The 18973-nt window shown below is 35.8% G+C and overlaps 2 protein-coding genes across 6 annotated transcripts; one reads left to right on the top strand and one right to left on the bottom strand.

The window, feature by feature from the left end:
* Window positions 1-283: 283 nt before the first annotated feature.
* On the top strand, window positions 284-5161 carry LOC135671241 (APETALA2-like protein 1). 2 transcript variants are annotated; one of them, XM_065179245.1, is made up of 11 exons: window positions 284-409; window positions 544-1389; window positions 1467-1492; window positions 1578-1608; window positions 1702-1789; window positions 1877-2022; window positions 2246-2290; window positions 2411-2514; window positions 2649-2770; window positions 3396-3506; window positions 4707-5161. In XM_065179245.1, exons 2-11 carry the CDS (start codon window positions 812-814, stop codon window positions 4911-4913), a joined length of 1458 nt encoding a protein of 485 aa, XP_065035317.1. In that variant the 5' UTR covers window positions 284-409; window positions 544-811; the 3' UTR covers window positions 4914-5161. The 2 variants fall into 2 exon arrangements, with proteins under 2 accessions (XP_065035317.1, XP_065035318.1); XM_065179246.1 differs by lacking the exon at window positions 2246-2290 and having other exon boundaries at window positions 313-1389.
* On the bottom strand, window positions 3913-18555 carry LOC103999865 (elongator complex protein 6). Of its 4 annotated transcripts, none has more exons than XM_018819861.2 (6): window positions 18240-18547; window positions 13884-13974; window positions 13514-13725; window positions 13289-13435; window positions 11574-11715; window positions 3913-4158 (listed from the first exon to the last, which is right to left on the bottom strand). In XM_018819861.2, the coding sequence occupies exons 1-5, from the start codon at window positions 18477-18479 to the stop codon at window positions 11602-11604; spliced, it is 804 nt and encodes a 267-aa protein (XP_018675406.2). In that variant the 5' UTR covers window positions 18480-18547; the 3' UTR covers window positions 3913-4158; window positions 11574-11601. The 4 variants fall into 4 exon arrangements, with proteins under 4 accessions (XP_018675406.2, XP_018675407.2, XP_009420028.2 ...); XM_018819862.2 differs by lacking the exon at window positions 3913-4158 and adding an exon at window positions 11353-11438; XM_009421753.3 differs by lacking the exon at window positions 3913-4158 and having other exon boundaries at window positions 11353-11715; window positions 13902-13974; window positions 18240-18555.
* Window positions 18556-18973: the final 418 nt, after the last annotated feature.

The raw sequence follows: 18973 nt of genomic DNA, 5'->3' as shown, positions 1-18973 counted from the left end.
TAGATCCGAACCGGGCTGGAAAAGTATTCTCGTACTAAGAATCTTGTTTCGGTACGTGTACGGCTCTTATCCCTTAGTGGTTACGAGGCGACGACCTTTAATCACTCTGTGGTCAACAGACGCGATCCCATCCGTCCGATCTCGTCCGACGGTTACGATCTGTCCACCGCGGATATCTCGTCCTTTGGACCTCCCGCAAAACGCCCGCCCCCATGGAAACCGGGACACCGGCTTCTCCCGGTCGCCCCCCCGGCAGACCGTATTATTTGCTTCGGCCTCCGCTATATATCTTATTCGCTGCGCCCTCCGTCTCTCCACGTCTCATCTCCTCACCCTTCGCCGCCGGCGCCGACGACAGCCGGAAATCCGTACGCCACCGCCGTTCTTCCAGGCCGATCGGGTCTTTTCGGTTTGTTGCTTCTTGTTGTTGTTCTCGTCTTCGTGGGTTTCCGTTCTTTTGATCTCCCTTGTTGAACTCCCGATCGGATCTGATAATCGAGGATCTTATCGTCTTCCTTTTCTTCGGATTTCGATCTTATAAAGGAGGAATCGGGCTAGATAGAGTGAAGTTGTCGAGGTAAATGCTTCGGGAAATCCATCGCGGTTGCTGCAACCGTCGAGGCCTGGAGACAGATGTTCCGTGACAACGATTCCGCCTTGTCCTGCTTCTACCTCTACTTGCTGTGGCTCTTCTTCCGGAGATAAGTAGTAGCTCGATTCCCAAGTGTGGGAGAGTCGTTGGAGATCGAGCGTCGATTAAATCGGACAAAAAAGCTTTGGCTTTTACTGTATCCATCGGAGAGGAGGAAGGATGTTGGACCTCAACGTGGCATCCTCGGCCGAGTCGACGGCTGTCGCCGAGAAGGCTATTGGCGAGTATACCGGTGTCGTTGGCTCGGAGACGTCTGAGTCGTCTGTCCTCAACGTGGAGACCTCCACGAGTGCGGCGGCCGATGAGGACTCGTGTTCCACACTGCCGGTCACCGCTCCCGCCTTCGAGTTCGGCATATTGAAGAGATCTGCGTCAGCCGAGGGCGAGAATGATGTGGATGAAGAGATCGAGGAGGACGGGAATGATGTCTCGCAAGAGTCCGGGTTAATTACCCGGCAGCTGTTTCCGCCCCAGCCGGTGCCACAACCATTCGTGGCGGCTTCCTCTTTGCCGTCCTCATCGAGATCACAGTGGACGGATTTTAGCTTCCGCCAGGCCGATATTTCATCGAGTGGGAGAGTTCTCCATCCTCAACAGCAGCAGCAGCAGCAGCAACAACAGCCGCAGCCACAGCAACAGCAGGCGAAGAAGAGTAGAAGGGGGCCTCGATCCCGCAGCTCCCAGTACAGGGGAGTCACGTTCTACCGGAGGACAGGAAGATGGGAATCCCACATCTGGTTCGCATCTTGCTCCTTAAAAACTTGCTCTTTTACTTAGCCCTCCAATCGATCGACCATAACTTTCGTATCCACAGGGACTGTGGGAAGCAGGTCTATTTGGGTAAGAATTCCTCTTGCTTGCTGGTAATTAGATAATATGTTATCCTCTAAAATTAATCTTTACTGATTGTGCCGGACGCTAATAGGAGGCTTTGACACTGCTCATGCTGCCGCAAGGTCTAAATCATCCTCTCTCAGATGCATCTTTTTCTTGCCTCTTTCCGTTGCATGATTTGGGAAATCTTTACTGGTTTTTCATTCTAATCGCAGAGCATACGATCGAGCCGCAATAAAGTTCAGGGGAGTTGATGCTGACATCAATTTCAATCTTAGCGACTACGAGGAAGATCTGAAACAGGTAATGGGATAATGCACCGGAATACATTGGTCGGTGGTTCTGGTTGACGAACAAGTAGAATTAATTCATCAGCTCACTTCTTGTCAGATGAGCAATTTGACGAAAGAAGAATTTGTGCACATACTTCGCCGACAAAGCACTGGATTTTCAAGGGGTAGCTCCAAATATAGAGGGGTGACCCTTCACAAGTGTGGTCGCTGGGAAGCTCGCATGGGGCAGTTGCTTGGCAAGAAGTAAGCAAATTGTGCCCATTTCTTATTATTTGGATTCTTGCTTTGAATCAGTAAGGGTTTTGAGTCTCCTACCATGGATCTTGCCACTTTAGGTTCACAGTTCTATCTTTTTGGCCAAACCACGACAAAATCTATGATATTCGTAGTCCTAGCATTTTGAGAAGTAAAGAAGATCATGAAAACCCACTCTTTAGCTATGAGAACGCAATGCTTGAATGTGCAGGTACATATATCTTGGGCTATTCGACAGTGAAATAGAAGCTGCAAGGTCCTCCTGAGCATGGATTTTCTCATTGCTCATGATAATTTTCTTAAAATCTGAATTTTGTCAGAGTCCCATTCTGATACCAATATTTTGTTTTCTATCTTTGTTGTTGTTTGACATCAGAGCTTACGACAAGGCAGCTATAAAATGCAATGGGAGGGAGGCTGTCACCAATTTTGACCCGAGTACCTACGAGGGACAGCTATTTACTGGTGCTGATTCTGAAGGTATACTCTCAAATTGCAGTTTGTTTCCTTGTCACTCTCAACGATATAAGAGGTGTAGAAAAGACCACATGAAGTTCTATAAATTCCTAGGTGTGCTTTGTTTATTTCTTGAACGATTTTTGTCATTCTTTCAGGGCACAATGTAGATTTGAACTTGAGGATTTGTCAACCTGTTGTACATAGCCCAAAGAAGGATCAAAATCTGCCAGGCATCTTGTTCCCCTTTGGCTCATTTGAATCTTCTGCCCTAGTAAAGGTACAGATGGGTGAATTCTTTCCACTGCAGTTGCTAGTACCTTTAGCTGTTACAACAGTCATAGTCTGAAGAATATAAGTCCCAAGACTTTTTAATAGATTGCTTCCTCTTCCAGTAATGATTCCCTTAGCAAAATTCTTGCTTTCTTGGGATGCCAACTAACCATTTTTCATTATGGTAATTTTCTTTGCAAAGAAAATGCTCTACCTAGCTTAACATTTTCTTGTTTGAAATTATGCTCAAGAAATTTAGTGATTTTGTCATTTTAAACATTCTTGATCCTGTTCTTGCCCCACCGCTAGTGGTGTTTGATGAAAAATTGCAACTATTTTATATTTGTTTAACTGTAAGTGCTAAGGGATCTTATATCAAATAGTTGTCTGTACTGTTGATAGTAAACCATCTTCTTCTGCTAATCCTTCTCACATAGATATGCCCCTGGAGAATTCTTGAGTTATAATATGTCTCGATCCTTTTTCTTTTCTTTCTGTTTCCTCACTAGTATTATCTGATGAAAAATTGCAACTATTTTTATTTTTTTGGAACTGTAGGAGCTGATGGATCATTTAAAATAGTAAATAGTTGCTTGAATTGCTGATTAGCAGTTTATCTTTTTTTGCTACAGGTTAACAACCCCCCTCCGCAACCAATTCTTGTTCGTCATGACATTGATATGCCCAATGAGAGTTCTCATGCGTGGACTACTCGAAGACTGTCTTTCTATTCCACCAATGAGGTAATGTTGCAAAAGTGGATTCTCTTCTTTCCAGATTGTAGTTACCTTGCTGTATGGTTGGCTACTGCTTAAAACTCAGAGACATAGGGTTCAAAATGTATCAGGTTCTCTTATTTCTTTCTTGGATTTTGATGCATGCACATGCATCTAGATCTAGTCACATGGAATATGAAAGAATGGGTGAACCTAGTGAACGAGGCTCTTGCCAATGCATTCTAGAAACATATTTTGTATATATATATCTCAATAATGTATGTAGTTGCATAGAATATGTAATTATGTATGTCAGAAGGAAACACAAGAATACCTGTCAATTTTGAACCAGTCATTAATTTCATATATTTGTTAGGGGGCTAAAATTTTATTCTGAATGCAAAGGTCTGTCTTGTAGAGCATTTGTGTAGCTGCTTATAGTGTGTCTAGATTATTGATTTGGGTAAACCTGTTAAGCTATGTGCCTATTTTTGCTTGCGGTACATCAGAAATTACTTTCAGACAACCTCTGAAAAGGCTTTGCATCTGAGGTTACCAGAAATACACCTCTCAAAAGTGGACAAACTTTTGATTGATGATGCCATTGTGAAGCTTGCATGGGCCCCCCTCATGTAGGATACATTTGTTCCATTCTTGATGTACCGCTGCAGTCCAAATACTGGACATGGAGAGCATGATCAAAATTAAGCCATCTAATTAGACATAGTCTGAAAGGTATATCTAGCTTAACTCAATAGAATAATTTCATGTAACTCTTACAATTGATTCAACTCAATTGAATAGTTGGTTCTACTTCTTCATCTTGATGAGGTTTTAGGTACTGAAACTTGTAGAGACTTCACCCAACTACTCTTCCTAGTGACTACAATTAGTGTGGATGATTCCCTCGATTTCTCCTAAAAACAAGAAGAAAAAAAAAATCCTAAGCAATCGCATTTACTCTCTGGAGTTGGAATTATTTTTACTATCATACATGCATAGAGTGTATAGAGATATTTGAAGCTTAGTTTTCTTTTTCTGTTGGAATTATGAAAAATTTCACCTATTATATATTGTTGAACAGCATCAAACATTTAGCTTAGTTAAATTAGAGGCTGTGGCTCACCACTTGCAAGTAATTGCTCAATTTGTTTGCCTGGAGATTCTCTTACATGCTGTTCTCAATTCCACACTTGCCTGATTTATAACTGCTAAATACAAGTGCAGGAAAGAGCCAGAGAAAAGAAGCCCATGATGGGAGTGCAAGCTCTCCCAAGCTGGACATGGCAGATGCATTGCCCAACTCCTTTGCCGCTGTTCTCTTCTGCAGCATCATCAGGATTCTCGACTGCCAGCACCACTACAGCTGCCATTCCTCCCCTGAAGCCTCATTCCTCATGGCCATCTCCATTTCCACCCACCAGCCATATCTAGTTGCTACTCCAAAAGCTAAAGATGATCTTTCTAACGGCCGTGTTGCAGCTTTTGCATCTATGTATTTAATATAGGTGTTAGGCTCTTCTTGGGTTTTGATTTGGAATTGGCATTGAGGTGAATGCTTGGAAGTTTGAGATTGATCCCTTTTCTCTTTTTTTATTGTTGTTTTTTGTTTTGTGAGTTGAGAATAAGTAGGACTTGAGACTTAATGCCTCATCAGAAGCGGATGAAAAGATTTGTTCATATCCCCACAGCCTTATAATTTTGGTTTGTTTTGGTAACAATGGATTCTTTCACCCTTGCAGATATTATTGTAGGTGTAAGCTGACTACTTGATGAATAATGGATTTACCCAACCTAAACTTCTTTCTTGCTTATTGTACAGGTTAAAGAGATGGTGTTGATAGACTTGATTGATCATCCAATATTAGCCAAGTGATCATGTTGATGTGAAGCAATCATCAGGTGCATGAAATTTCCAAATAGGACAAACCTAATTGTTATGTCCGATGAGTTAATTTTAATAAAAATTATTAATTGAATAGATCAAATAATAATTATGTTGATACATTTGAATACTTAAACATTTCATCCTTAAACATATAATCAAGTTTTCATCTGATGTGCTGCTGTTACTCGATAGTCTAAAGGTGCTGAAGAGTCGATGTTTTACAAACATCATCAATAGTTAAAAATTAGCTCGTGGCACATAAAAGCAAGATTATTTTGGTATTTTTTTTTATGTTTGCATTGTAGCTCTACCTACCTATAATGCTTATGTTATTACATAACAAAAAACACAAAACACAAAAAAAAAAAAACATTGGCAATAGCAAAATGGGGCTCACAATATTACTTCATACCCCTTATAAGTTGTCTATAAGAAAATACCGAAAAACAATACCAACAAAAGGTCATAGACATGCACTTGATTTAATTGCTTTGTGATAATCCTTCTCCAATTATTCTTTGGAGATCCTCATTCTAAGTTTATACTGATGGTATAACTCTTTTTTTGTTACATCTTTATTTCTTCTTGGCCACAACATACCACCTAGCTCTCAAATATAGTCTATTAATATTACCATTGATTAGTCAAACATTGATCCGCCAATGTTACTTTAACTCGCTAACATTTAAGAGATAAGGTTTAAGAAATAAGGTTATTTATCTTCACCCACCTTTTTAAGGATTGTACTTCACACATCAAGTCGGTATTCGCTTACTCTTTGCTTATCCTTTTGAAATATTAATAGGTTATATTCCATGTATGAAATTGGTTGCCTCTTCAACATCGAACTTTTAGAGCACTTGAATTATTGTCTTGAAAGAGCATAATTTTCCCTCGACTAAAGCAAGTTGCTAGTTATCCCTGTAGGGTTGTGCTACATTCTTCATCATTTTTTGTCACATATTCCTATAAATAAAAAAGGATACAACAACACCTACTATTTCCTATTCCAATTTATGGTTGATCATTATTATATCAACCCTAAGTCCTCCACTTTCGAATGATTTGATAATAAGTCATTTGGCGTAGGTCATATAAAGTTTTTTTTGGTTATTACCTTTCTATCTTATTTTGGTACTTAAAATATAACATTTGCTCATTGGAAAGAAAATCGATAGTGAAAGCCAGTGGCCTCGAGTGAAGAGGAATCAGGAATAGACGAAGGTTGGGATGACCAAACCATTATAAAATCTGGTTTATATTTATTTTATACTTTTCATTTATATTGAAAATTGATTTCTTACTCTCACCACGTTCATTACGTTTTCGTACGTTTTTAAGTTAAACATTTTTTCGATACGACTTTGATCTCTGATGTTCGATTTTAATTTGTTAACATGTGAGATACTTCTCAACAAATTGAATCATATATCTCTTCATTTATAATCACTAATAGTACTTTTTCATATCTCTATACTAAATATATAGGTGAGTGTCTTTGTTAAAATGAGTGTCTTTGTTACAATTTCTTACTTTATGTCAAGCTCCTTTAGTATATATAATCTATCCTGAAATCTGATTACCCCTTCATTAATGTGAAAATCTTTTATTTTTTGAACCACAATCTTAGACTTTAATCGGTTCAAATAAGGGTCGTCAATCTATAACTCTTTAATTTTTTTCAAAAGGGTTGGCTGCTATTGCTAATCTCCCAATTAAACCTTTAAGGATCATCTCATATTCAAATTTTTATATTTCTTTATGGAGAGGTTTTTGAATTATTCATAAAGTAACTAAATCAGCTAACTTTCAATTTAATACATCAGCAACTATATTCACTTTCCCATAATGGTAATTGATCACACAATCATAATATTTTACTAACTCAAGCCATCTTCTTTGTCTTATATTTAACTCTTTTTTCGTAAATAAAATATTTTAAATTCTTGTGATCAATGTATATTTCACATCTCCCTATAAAGATAATACCACTAATTTTTTAGGGCAAACATCATTGTTGTCGATTCTAAATCATGGATTGGATAGTTTTTCTCATAATGTTTTAGTTGTTACGAGGCATAAGCTATAACTCATCATTCAATATCAAAGCACATCATAAATCATTTTTGGATGTATCACTATACACTACAAATCCTCTTGACCTAAATGGTATTACAAGAGTTGGACCTGAAATCAACCACCTTTTCAATTCTAGGAAACTATTTTCAGAATGATTAGTCCATTCAAATTTAATATTATTTTATTTTAATTGGGTGAGAGGTGATCTTATCTTGGAGAATCCTTCCGTAAAGCATTTGTAATAATCTGTCATCCTAGAAAAACTCCTTATCTCCATTACAATAGTCAGCTTGGGCTAGTCACTAAGAGCTTCCACCTTAGTTGGATCCATGGAGATCCCTTCCTTAGATACATTATGCCCAAGAAATGTTATCTTCTATAGCCAAAATTCATACTTCATAAATTTTACATATAATTATTTTTCCTTTAACATACTAAAGGTTGTTTTAAATATTTTACATGTATCTTCTTAAAGTGTGAGTATATCAAAATATTATTACTATCACAAATTTATCTAAATACTCCTTAAATATCTTATTCATTAAGTCCATAAAGGTTATTATTGTATTTATTAGATCAAGTGATATCATTAAAAATTTAAAATTTTCATATAAAGTGGTCTTAAGAATGTCCTCATTCTTTATGTTTAGTTGGTGATACTCTGCTCATAAATCAATTTTAAAATCTACTAATGCATCTTATAATTGATCAAACAAGTTATCAATTTTAGGGAGTGGATATAACATGAGATTACTAATAGGCTAGCTTTTGCTTCTGTCTTGGTCATCACAAAAACTTTGTCCGATACTATTTTCTGTTCTAATGAGATTGTTATGCAGTTCCTTGCTAAATATCATTTTATTTTACTACTCAAATGTGAAGGCCTATTACCAAAAATAATACTCTTTCTTGACATATCATGGCTACGACGCATCTGTTGGGTTTGAAAAATTCTTTGCTCGAGCTCCTTTGCCTCTGAAGCTTTTTCCATTACTAGGGAATAGGGAATATCTGAGGTATTCATTATCATCTTCATGCCCCGATAAATTTTTTATTTGAACCCCTATAGAAATTTATCCACCCTCATGGTATTAGTTCTAACCATGTAGGGTGCAGATCAGGATAACTCCTCAAACTTTCTAATGTAATACATAATCGATTGGCCTTTTTATTTAATGTTAACCCATTTTAGTTGATATGTGGGATCCATTAAAATATTTTTGATAAAAGATTTTATTGAATCTTTCCCGGGTCATTTGTTTAGCATCTACAGTCCCCCTTCTTATATCCCACCAGTGACGTGCATCAACATTTAAGTTGCACAAATAATTTTATTTGAATTTGGAATCCTTAGATACTTAAAGATTCCCTTAATAATTTTTCTCCACTTAGCCATTAGTGGATTTGTATCACCTTCAAAGATGGTGGATCATTCTTTCTAAATCTCTCACTTACTGATTATACAACATCATATCCTCGAGTTGCTACCAACACCGCCGCCTCTTGTACTCAGGCCAATAGCTCCTCTTATTGTAGAGATTGTTTCTCCACTAACTCTACTAGCCTATTAATTATCATCTCTTTGATCTCCGATGTCTCTCTACTATCGAAAGTCTCCTCTTAAATATTACTAGAGCTACTAGCTTACCCTTTGTTTCTCATGATATCTTCTTGATTAATTTCAAGTTATTTACACCTTAGCTGCCGAGCATCAAATAATAATAAGAAAATCAATGCAACTCAATTATTAAAACTTACATTATAGTTGAGTAGTATACCCTATACATTTGCAGATATAGATAATCTACGGACTTATAACTTGGGCTCTAATACCAAAACTTGTAATATCCTAGTCCAACTTCCACCCATACCTTACATGCATGACAAAAGTAGGATATCATATTTTAAATTTATTAGCATAAGATATTTAACAATAAATCTCTCATCTTATAACTTCTTTAGTAAGCATAACCCGACAATATAGCATATACAAAATAAAAAGATAAAATTTTACATCGAAATGATTAAGATACTTATATACATAATATATGAAACATAGCAAATTCATCGACTTTAATGCCCTATATCATAATATATATGCATACACTCCCATATCGCATGTCATAATATATACGTACACTCCCACACTACACGTTATAATATATACATGCACTCCTTCACCGTATGTCATAATATATATATATATATATATATATATATATATATATATATATATATATATATATATATATATATATATATATATATATATATATATATATATATATAAGTCGAAACATCTCTATGTACTCCCATACCGCATGTCATTGAAAACACATGCACTCTCATACAACATGTCATCATATATACATGCATATAATATATTTTGATCATAATTCATATATTTTTATACTTATAAAATATATACATCCATATTTAGCTCATGATGGTTCATGATGATTATGTAATTCGAAACATGTTTTCCAAAATACATTATATAGATAATTTATACAATAACTATTTATAGTGAATTAAACTTACACTTACCTGATTGAACTAAAAAATAAAGATACCAATGAAAGACCATGTTCCTTAATAATCGAGTGTGATAGAGAGCAATTCATTTATCAAATTCAGAGTATATGGTCATAAGATATCTTAATTAAGAACTCTACCCATTGAATTATTGATTTATAATAATTCATTGCAATAATCTATAAAAATTTGATAAAATCTATCATAAAATAAAATATACTCAATCTGAAAATTCATCTTGAATCCGTCACCAATTTTTGAATAATTCACTTTAAAACCAAATGAACTAGTTAGTATCAGTCAAACCAACATTGAAGAAATTTTACTTTACTGTTTTATCTACCCAAACGATATTGAATTATTATGAAAGTTTTTAAACAACTAAGAGATACAAAAACTAAATACACATCAAATTTTAACTTAAAATATAATTATTTGAAGGCTAAACTACCCTCCTAATTCAACTACCAACACATATTATGTTTTGTCAAAATTAGGTTGGGACTATGTAAATTTATAAATCTCGTATCTTGGTGCACAAAAGTAATATTCACTCAATTCCAAATCTCATGTAACCCTAAGGAAACTTTTAAAAATATATCAAAATGTTATAGCCTAATCATATTGGTAAGTGGGTCAATTTAGCTCGAATAGAATCTCTTCTAAAAAAATAAGAGATTATGAGTTCCTCATATTGGGACCATAATAATTTTATGTATTAATCTTAGATTAAAATAATACTAGAGGTTTTAGAATCATAAAAGATTCATACAAAATTTAATCAAAAATTAAAAATAAATTTAAAGTCTAAGGTACTCAAAAGTAACTAAATAAAAGCAAAACTAAAACCCGTAGGTATAACAAAAGATGAATTGAATTTTTTTTTTTTTTACCTCAATCTTGAGCTAGGGTTTCTTGGCCTTCGTAAAGATGTGGTGAAAAGCTAATAGAATGGCTTAAGAAGGAGATTAAAGTTATCATGTTGCTTAAGAAGTTATCTCAGTATTTTTCTCACTTTTATGTATCTCAATATTTTTACTATTAACACTCTTCTTCTTTCATGTATCTTAATATTTTTAGCTCAATAATTTACTGATAACTCTCGCGTAAAAACATTTAATCCTTCGTACGAAGGTCAATCACTCAAGCACGCTTTCAGATTGTCAATCCCACTAGATAGTGCATATCGAATGTTTGATATTGTGGTTATCCTATTTATTTATTGACCCAGCCACCAAACCCTTAAATAAGTGTTAATCCTTTTTTGCCTTGCATTTGATCCTTTATGAAACCATTCTTTTCTTATTTCGGATCGTTCTCGGGCTTCCTGATTGATTTCGTTTGGTTACAATGCTGGTTTCACATGTCATGTTGACCTGAGAAAGTTGCGGGATTTGATTGACAAGCATCCTCCAAAACATCATCCATGGCCACCGATATAACAGTTAGTCACCACTCTGTCGACCAGCAGACTATTCAAACCGATGGATGCTGAACGCTGCTACATTCCAAACGTACGTTTCCAAACATAGAAGCATACTACATAATCCTATGGCATTTATGTCCAAAATGATAAATGTCTAGAGAGGTACCTTTAGTAGGAACTTATTGCAAACATGCTTAGAATCGACTCCCGGGATAGAAGAACTCGACACCATTCTCCTTCACTTTGAATTGGAAACTATGAAGTTTCTTGATCAACCCTCCTGGGGCATCCTTGATTATGACAGTCATCTGTTACAATGATATGAATTCTTTAGCATTTACTACCAGGTAGATCAATTAAAATGAGAAAAATCAAGATTATTCATTTAGCACTCCGCTGCTCTTTCAAAGGGAAACCGTTTTGGTAAAAAAAGATAAATGCTGTGCAATTTCTCACCATGTGTTTGAATAAAACACTTTTTAAGCACAGAACACAACATGTTGCAGTAGGATTCGGCTATACAGTATAGCCAAAAAAACCTAGGTTACTCGAGGAAGGCGACATTAACGAACCCAGATAATAAATTTCAACAGGAACATATTGATGTAATTATAGAAATCATATGGTCTATACAATATGCCAAAAAAACCTAGGTTACTCAAGAGCGACGTTAACAAACCCAACTAATAAGTTTCAACAGGAACATATCGATGTAATTATAGAAATTATATACCATACTGAAGCAACGTTAACAGTCAATGGAAATTTTTTACTTTTCCTGAAACCTCGATGGGTAATTGCAAGGCATTTGATGGAGATACAAGTGGGTTGAAAATCAAAGGCTCATTTATGCTCATCTGCATTATAAGATATAGATGATGCAAGGGTAATTTACAAATATGAATTTTACTAAAGTCAACTTAAGAAGATCAAATATGATAGTGACAAAGACTAAAATGGACACGTGTAAAAGTTAAGTTACATTACCATGTCAGACCAGATGCTACTGGAATTGTTCTCTAAAATTTTCAGTCACTAGGTTTTCTATAAAATTCTGAGTAGGGTGCATTTTGGTTCCACGGAAAAGTAAAAGAAAGATGGTATTCCTTAGAAAACTTCTTTTCCAAGGTTTGTTTGCTAGGAACAATAGAATTCTTAAAAGTTATTTTCCAGATTCTTAGGAAAAAAATAACTTCTTGTCTTCTAAATTTTTCGTTGAAAAAACCAAAAGGGAACACTATGAAACCAATGTAGGATCATAGGATACATTGTCATATGGCAATTTGTGACATTTGCAAAAGACCCCCTAAATTAATATGTTTTACTTAAAAGAAATGTAAATTAAAAAAAATGATTCAGCATCATGATCATGTTGAAAGAAAATGGGATACTACTAGAACTTGAAGGCAATAGGTTATGAGAGTTTTCCTGGAGGAGCTTCCTATATGTTTCCTACAACATTTCACCAATTCATATTCTAGTTCAGCCATTTTGACAGTGCATCTCTAGTTCAGATTTTCAAATTACATGTCCAAACTAAGCGACGCACTTTTATATCATTCATTTCTTCTTCAACCAGCTAGTCTGTTCCATGTCTAATATGATTTCTCAAAACAGTATAATAAAAAGGTATGACATACATATCATGTGTAGGAAAAATGGTAAGAAGGCAGATCAACTTATTGCTTGGCACAATGACTAAGCAACAGTCATCATCTCCTAAAAAATTAAAGGGTTTACAACTTTGACCACAAAGTACAGGTCATTGAAAACATTAGCACCAGAATAATGTACATGACAAGGCATCAGGGGTAAGAAAATCTATTGATATTTACTGATGAAACAAATATATAGACCTATGTTACTAAGAATTGCATTTACCTGTCCATGGACGTCAGCAGCTATACCAGTAGATAAAGTTTCTGCTTTTATCAGAATGTCAGAGATGTAGTCAAGATGTGAAAGCATCTGCAGAGCTTCATCGCTTGAGTGAATATCTTCATGATTCAGAATCACTAGAGAGCAGTCCTAATTATTGAATCAAAGCAACTTAGCAACAATAGTGAGAATCAATTATTGGACACACAGAAAATCATCTATTTTTACCATTTCAGAGGTAAGGCTTCTGCAGTACTGTAGAAAGTCCAACACATGTTTGACAGAGCCATGAGCAGCTATTTCCAAATGAGAGAGATCATCAATTATAATAGTCGTCCAGCCTCCATTGTAATCCTTTGACCTAATAGCTTCTATAGACCTTAAAATTCTATTATACAAATCCATAAATCCAATTTCTATGTCATTTTCACCCTTTTCATCTGCGATTGAAGTATAAATGGAATGGATAAAAGATGAAACCGGATCAGCGCATTATGCAACAAAGATTCTAACAAGCAAATAATCAATAGTATACTATCATAGTGAACAAACAGAGCAAGAAAAAAAAAGGTAAAATGATTGAAAGTCAGGAGCATACTTGAAAGCCTCCGCTCACCTAGAAACTCTAAATTAAGCAAGTCAATAAAATGAAGTTTATTCTTGTTCCTTTGTACTGATAGATTGCATCCCTGAATAAAACAAGAAATGCTAATAAGGTTGCTGACATCATAATAATATGCTGTGTGGCAGGATAAGACAACAAATAGTGAGATGGATCAGGCATAGACCATCACAAACTAGAGGAAACATATATACCCAAAACCAAACGCTAATCAACACAAAGAGCATTAAGAAATTCTATTATTTAGCATTATAGAAATGATGCCGTGGAATAAACATTAGCACTTTTCTGAAATGCCAAACCATAACATATGAAGTTACAGAAGTTTATGAGATATGATATTCAACTGAAATGATCATAAAAGACTAGCATACACATAACAAAGAGCATAGAAGTCACTTTTTGACAAATCTAGAAGGATATCAATGGCTTATAGGAATTCAAATTTCCAGTACAAATAAAATCCTTGGATTTTAATGACACTAAAACATATTAAGAAATTCAAAATTTTGAATAACAGTCCAATTCTTGATGAGACCCTAATTAAGTTGTACAGCATAAGCAACCCTTAATGATGTTAGTCTAATTAAATTACTAGTATCTCCAATTCAACTCTAAATATATTATACACTATACAGAAGCGTATATTAAATATGCTTAGCTTTTGGGATTCTTGGTCCTATTTTTCCCAATGCATATAAATATGATTCTAAACATATACAAATGCAGATCCTATCGAGAGTACAATGGGAATGCCCCCTAGTTGTGACATATTTCATCTCTAATATTCTCAGAAGTTTCAAGAATAATGCTAAGTGGCAAGAACATTGCAATAGCATCAGACTAACATGAAAATTACAGAAACATTTTAATGGAAGGGATTAAAGTCAGTAGATATCACAATAAGAAGCAAAATAAAAACAAAATATTTCAGGAAACAAAGTAAATAAGGAACAAAATCTAAGAAAACAAAAAAATAAAGTGTGCAGCATCTGGACCACAAAAGGATACATACAAATGTAGTAATAAAAAGAGATTTAAACACAAAAAAATATTGTCAAGATAAAGTTAACTATTAACAAAATAATACTAAAACAATTCTCCATATAAGAGAAGTATAATGCCATGAATTTTTAATCTTCATCATGTAAGTGCTTGTGCTCTAGTCAAAAGCACTTGCGCTATTCAAAAAATCTAGCTGGTGTATGAAACATTTTCAAGAAATTTGTATTGAATAAATAACAAATATTAATCTCATAAGGCAAGCTTTAACTGTCACATGGTGAAGATCATGTGCGAGAAGTATCTGGGGTCTATTAAATGATTATGAGCCAGTGATTTAAATAGGTGCTCAGGCGCTCGCCTAAGCACTCGGGCAAGGCGATGCAAGGCTCGAGTACCTCGTGTGTGGACGAGGCGACGTGCTTCAATGAGGCGCCACTTGGACACTCGCCCGAACCTAGGTGTCAGACACTTTGAGCGAGCACCCGGTTCAAATAAGGCAACCGAACCAGACTTTTAAGTTTGGTTCGGTTCAACAGTAGTTAGTAACACAATTTCTTACTCTCAAAAGCCACCCTTCATACTCGCACGACCCCGCTGACGCTTTCTGTTGCTGCCTCCACCGAAGACGCAACGGATCGAGCCTTCCTCTGTTGCCAATGGACGGGTTCGACGACCTAGCAAGAGCCCGTAGCTTCCTTCCATTGTCACTACATGTGCAGTTCCTTCCATTGTTGAGGGAGAGGACCACAGGTTCCTTTGCCACCGACGGACGCCCTTTGGAGCTTCCGCTGCAGCTGCTACTACTATCCGCAGCTTCCGTCGTTGCTACCGTTTGCAGCACTACTGCGGTTGTCTTAAACTAATCCTCCATCAATGCTGCTGCCAGCTTCTCACCACTACTTTCTCACCGCTGTTGCTACCACTTTCCACTATCGGTTTTCACTCTCAGTGACCCTGTTATCCCCCTCTATTATTATTAACAGTTCTTTTCTCTCCCTCTAACTATTGTTAACAGTAAGTAATATATTGTTAATAGTAGATTTTTAATTTAATATCATATTTTTATTTAAATAATCATATTTATTAATTATATTATATTTTTTTATATTTTAATGTTTCAAAGCACCTCACTTCGCTCGAGCGAGCGCCTAGCGCCTCGGTTGTTTTGGGACCTTGGTGCCTTTTGGCATTTAGCGTTTTTTAAATTACTGTTATGAGCTATTCCAAATGAATGGAAGAAAACATTTTATTGTCTAAACAAAAAATAAAACAAAGTTTACAAGCTATTACAAATAACATAATATACAATATATTAAAATAAATTTATAAGATATGATATGAAAGTTCAAAATGTGATTAAACAAACCTTTAAAATAACAGCAATGATTGACAAACAACTCTTAATTTTGTGTTTGATAAAATTTCATCCAGAGAATCTTGAAGCTATTTCATGAGAAAGCTTGATCACACAACATATACTTTTGTGTTTGTATTTTCATGAGAAAGCTATTTCATGAAATATATAGTATTTCCAGAATTATAGTATATATTTCACATTTTAAATTCCACAAATAGTTCTAGTTAGTCTATAACTCTTCGACTTTACTTCTCTTTTTCTCTTACAATTTCTATAACAAAAAACACCATCAACTTATGTTATGTGGTCAAGCTTTATGCAAGTAAGCTAGAGGTGCATGACATTAAGATATTCCTATTGAGCAGTAGAGGTGCATTTTCAATTAGCACTTAATATCAAGAAAATAGAAAGTGCCAAATGAAAGGAAGAAAACATTTAAATATATAAAAAAAGAAAAAACAAAGTTTATGAGCTATTCCAAATAACATAATATACAATATACCAAAATAAATTTATAAGACATGATATGAAAGTTCAAAATGTGATTAAACAAACTTTAAAAAAACAATGATTATTAAATACTCTTAATTTTGTGCCAAAAAATTTAACCGCAGAAGTTATTCACTCATCAACCAAATTTAAAAACAAAAAGATTCCAGAAAAGAAAAAAAAAAAGGAAACATCGGCACCTGCAATTAGCTATGATAATACAATTAAAAATTCAAGAATAGTAAGAGGTGAGAAAGTCAATTCTGTTTATTATAGTGTTGCATCAAGATTGATCACACATCCTCACCATTTATACAAATAAAGATGGTTTTACTATACATAACCGAGATTAAGTTTCATGTAACATGATGATTACGAAACATCATACTGTTTTGGTTGATGAAAATAGAGTAAATAAGAACTCTAAACTAGAACTTTCCAAGATAATTTCGAAGCCAAGTGTGTTTTGTTGCACAAATACAGTCAAGGGAATTATAATTGCATAAGCTGGGAATAACTGCATTTAGTTTAGTTGGTCAAATAATGTAAAGTTCAACCTTAGACCTAAATTGATTTTAGGGTAAATTTTCTCAAAAATAATTTCTAAGATTCAACATGCAGAAGATACGCCACATAAGTAAAAAAGCCACAAGAGATCAAGCGTCTTTTTATAACTATAATTAAAGAAATCTTAGAACAAGATACAATGCATAGTAGATCTAGCTTCATGTTAATATGAAATGTTAACAAATGGGCAGCTAGATAAAACGAATGCTTTTTTTATTCCAACTTCCACTTTTTTCTCTCTCTCTCATATTTCCCTCTCTTATCTGTGCCAAAAATCGACATTTAGTTTATGTTTTAGAGAAAAAAAGAAAGGAAAAAAAAAAAAACTCAATCACCAAATTCTAGGTTTCCAAGTCTTCAAGGAAAACAGAAACAGGGAAAACTAAAACGTGAAGGCACGAAAGCAATATATCAGGTGAGAGGCCTCGAGTGTATCAGATATTGTTCATGAAACTCATCGTTCTTTCACTTTGGACTGGCACGAGAAGAGGATTAAACAGACACAATCTTTTACCTAAATCATTCCCATAATTCTCTCCATATAATTTTGACGAATAAAATGAAGATGGGTTCATGAAGCTGAAACAAACAGCAGTGCGGAAGGCGATCGACAAAATCTCGCAAGTGCAGTTATGAGAAATAAATAAGCAGAAACTCAACCAATCATTTCTTGACACCATCGTGGGCAACAACAGCAAGGTTGAGAGATGTCCATCAAATTTCTACGAGTGCAATCATGCGAAACAAATAAGCAGAAACCCAACCGATCACTTCTTAGTACTATTGTACACGAAAACAGCAGAAATCCAACCAATCACTTCTCGACATCATCGCGGGCGGCAAACACAGGGAGTCAAGTGTTCGATAAAATACCATAAAGGAGCGACACATGAGGATCCGAGAACTCGGCTTACCATCTTCCGAAGGACACGGTCGTAATGTGAGAAAGGCTGCGCGAGACCGAGGAAGACAACGGTCCCATCGCCTTCGGTGGAGAGAGCGCGCTTCAAGAAGTGGTGGAGGACGAAGGCGCCGCTCGTCTCGACGCAGTCCTCGACGAAGGCGAGGCGCCACCGGGGGGAGCCACCGCGGCCGAGCCCCAACGCCTCTTCGAGGAGATCGGGATCGCGTGGAGGAGGAGGAGAAGGGTTCATCTCGCCTCGCCTCGCCTCGCTTTCCCGGACGCGATCGCCTCTTCCGTGCGCTGCTTTCTATTGGTTTAAGAAGCGGTTCTCCACAGTCTATACGCACCTCGCATACCTGTCCGATACGGTAAGGGAACGGGTCGGGGTTTTTTGGTATCAGACCCTATTCGATCCACTTAAATTGGATTCGAATCTCCATCTATACGATGTGAAACGAGTATGCATAATTTAACGGGTATCGGATTCGGGCATTCATTCCTTCGGTAATAACCGGTTGAAATCTCTTTTAGAGTTGAATTCCCATCAATTGCGGGACCCGTTAAAGCCTGCAACTACAAGCGGGTACGGCGGCGGGTAGCGTCAGCCAATGGGAACCGTGTTTTAGGGAGTAAAATGGAGACGCGTACGGAAACGTATTCGCTGAAATCAAAACCATTGGATCCACTGATTGAACGGTGGAGATCTCATGTTTCCTCCGATTAAATTTGGTATTTCTCGCAGAC

This window comes from Musa acuminata, unplaced genomic scaffold (assembly GCF_036884655.1).
Source record: "Musa acuminata AAA Group cultivar baxijiao unplaced genomic scaffold, Cavendish_Baxijiao_AAA HiC_scaffold_1138, whole genome shotgun sequence".
NCBI lineage: Eukaryota > Viridiplantae > Streptophyta > Magnoliopsida > Zingiberales > Musaceae > Musa > Musa acuminata.
This window is presented reverse-complemented; position numbering and strand designations above follow the sequence as displayed.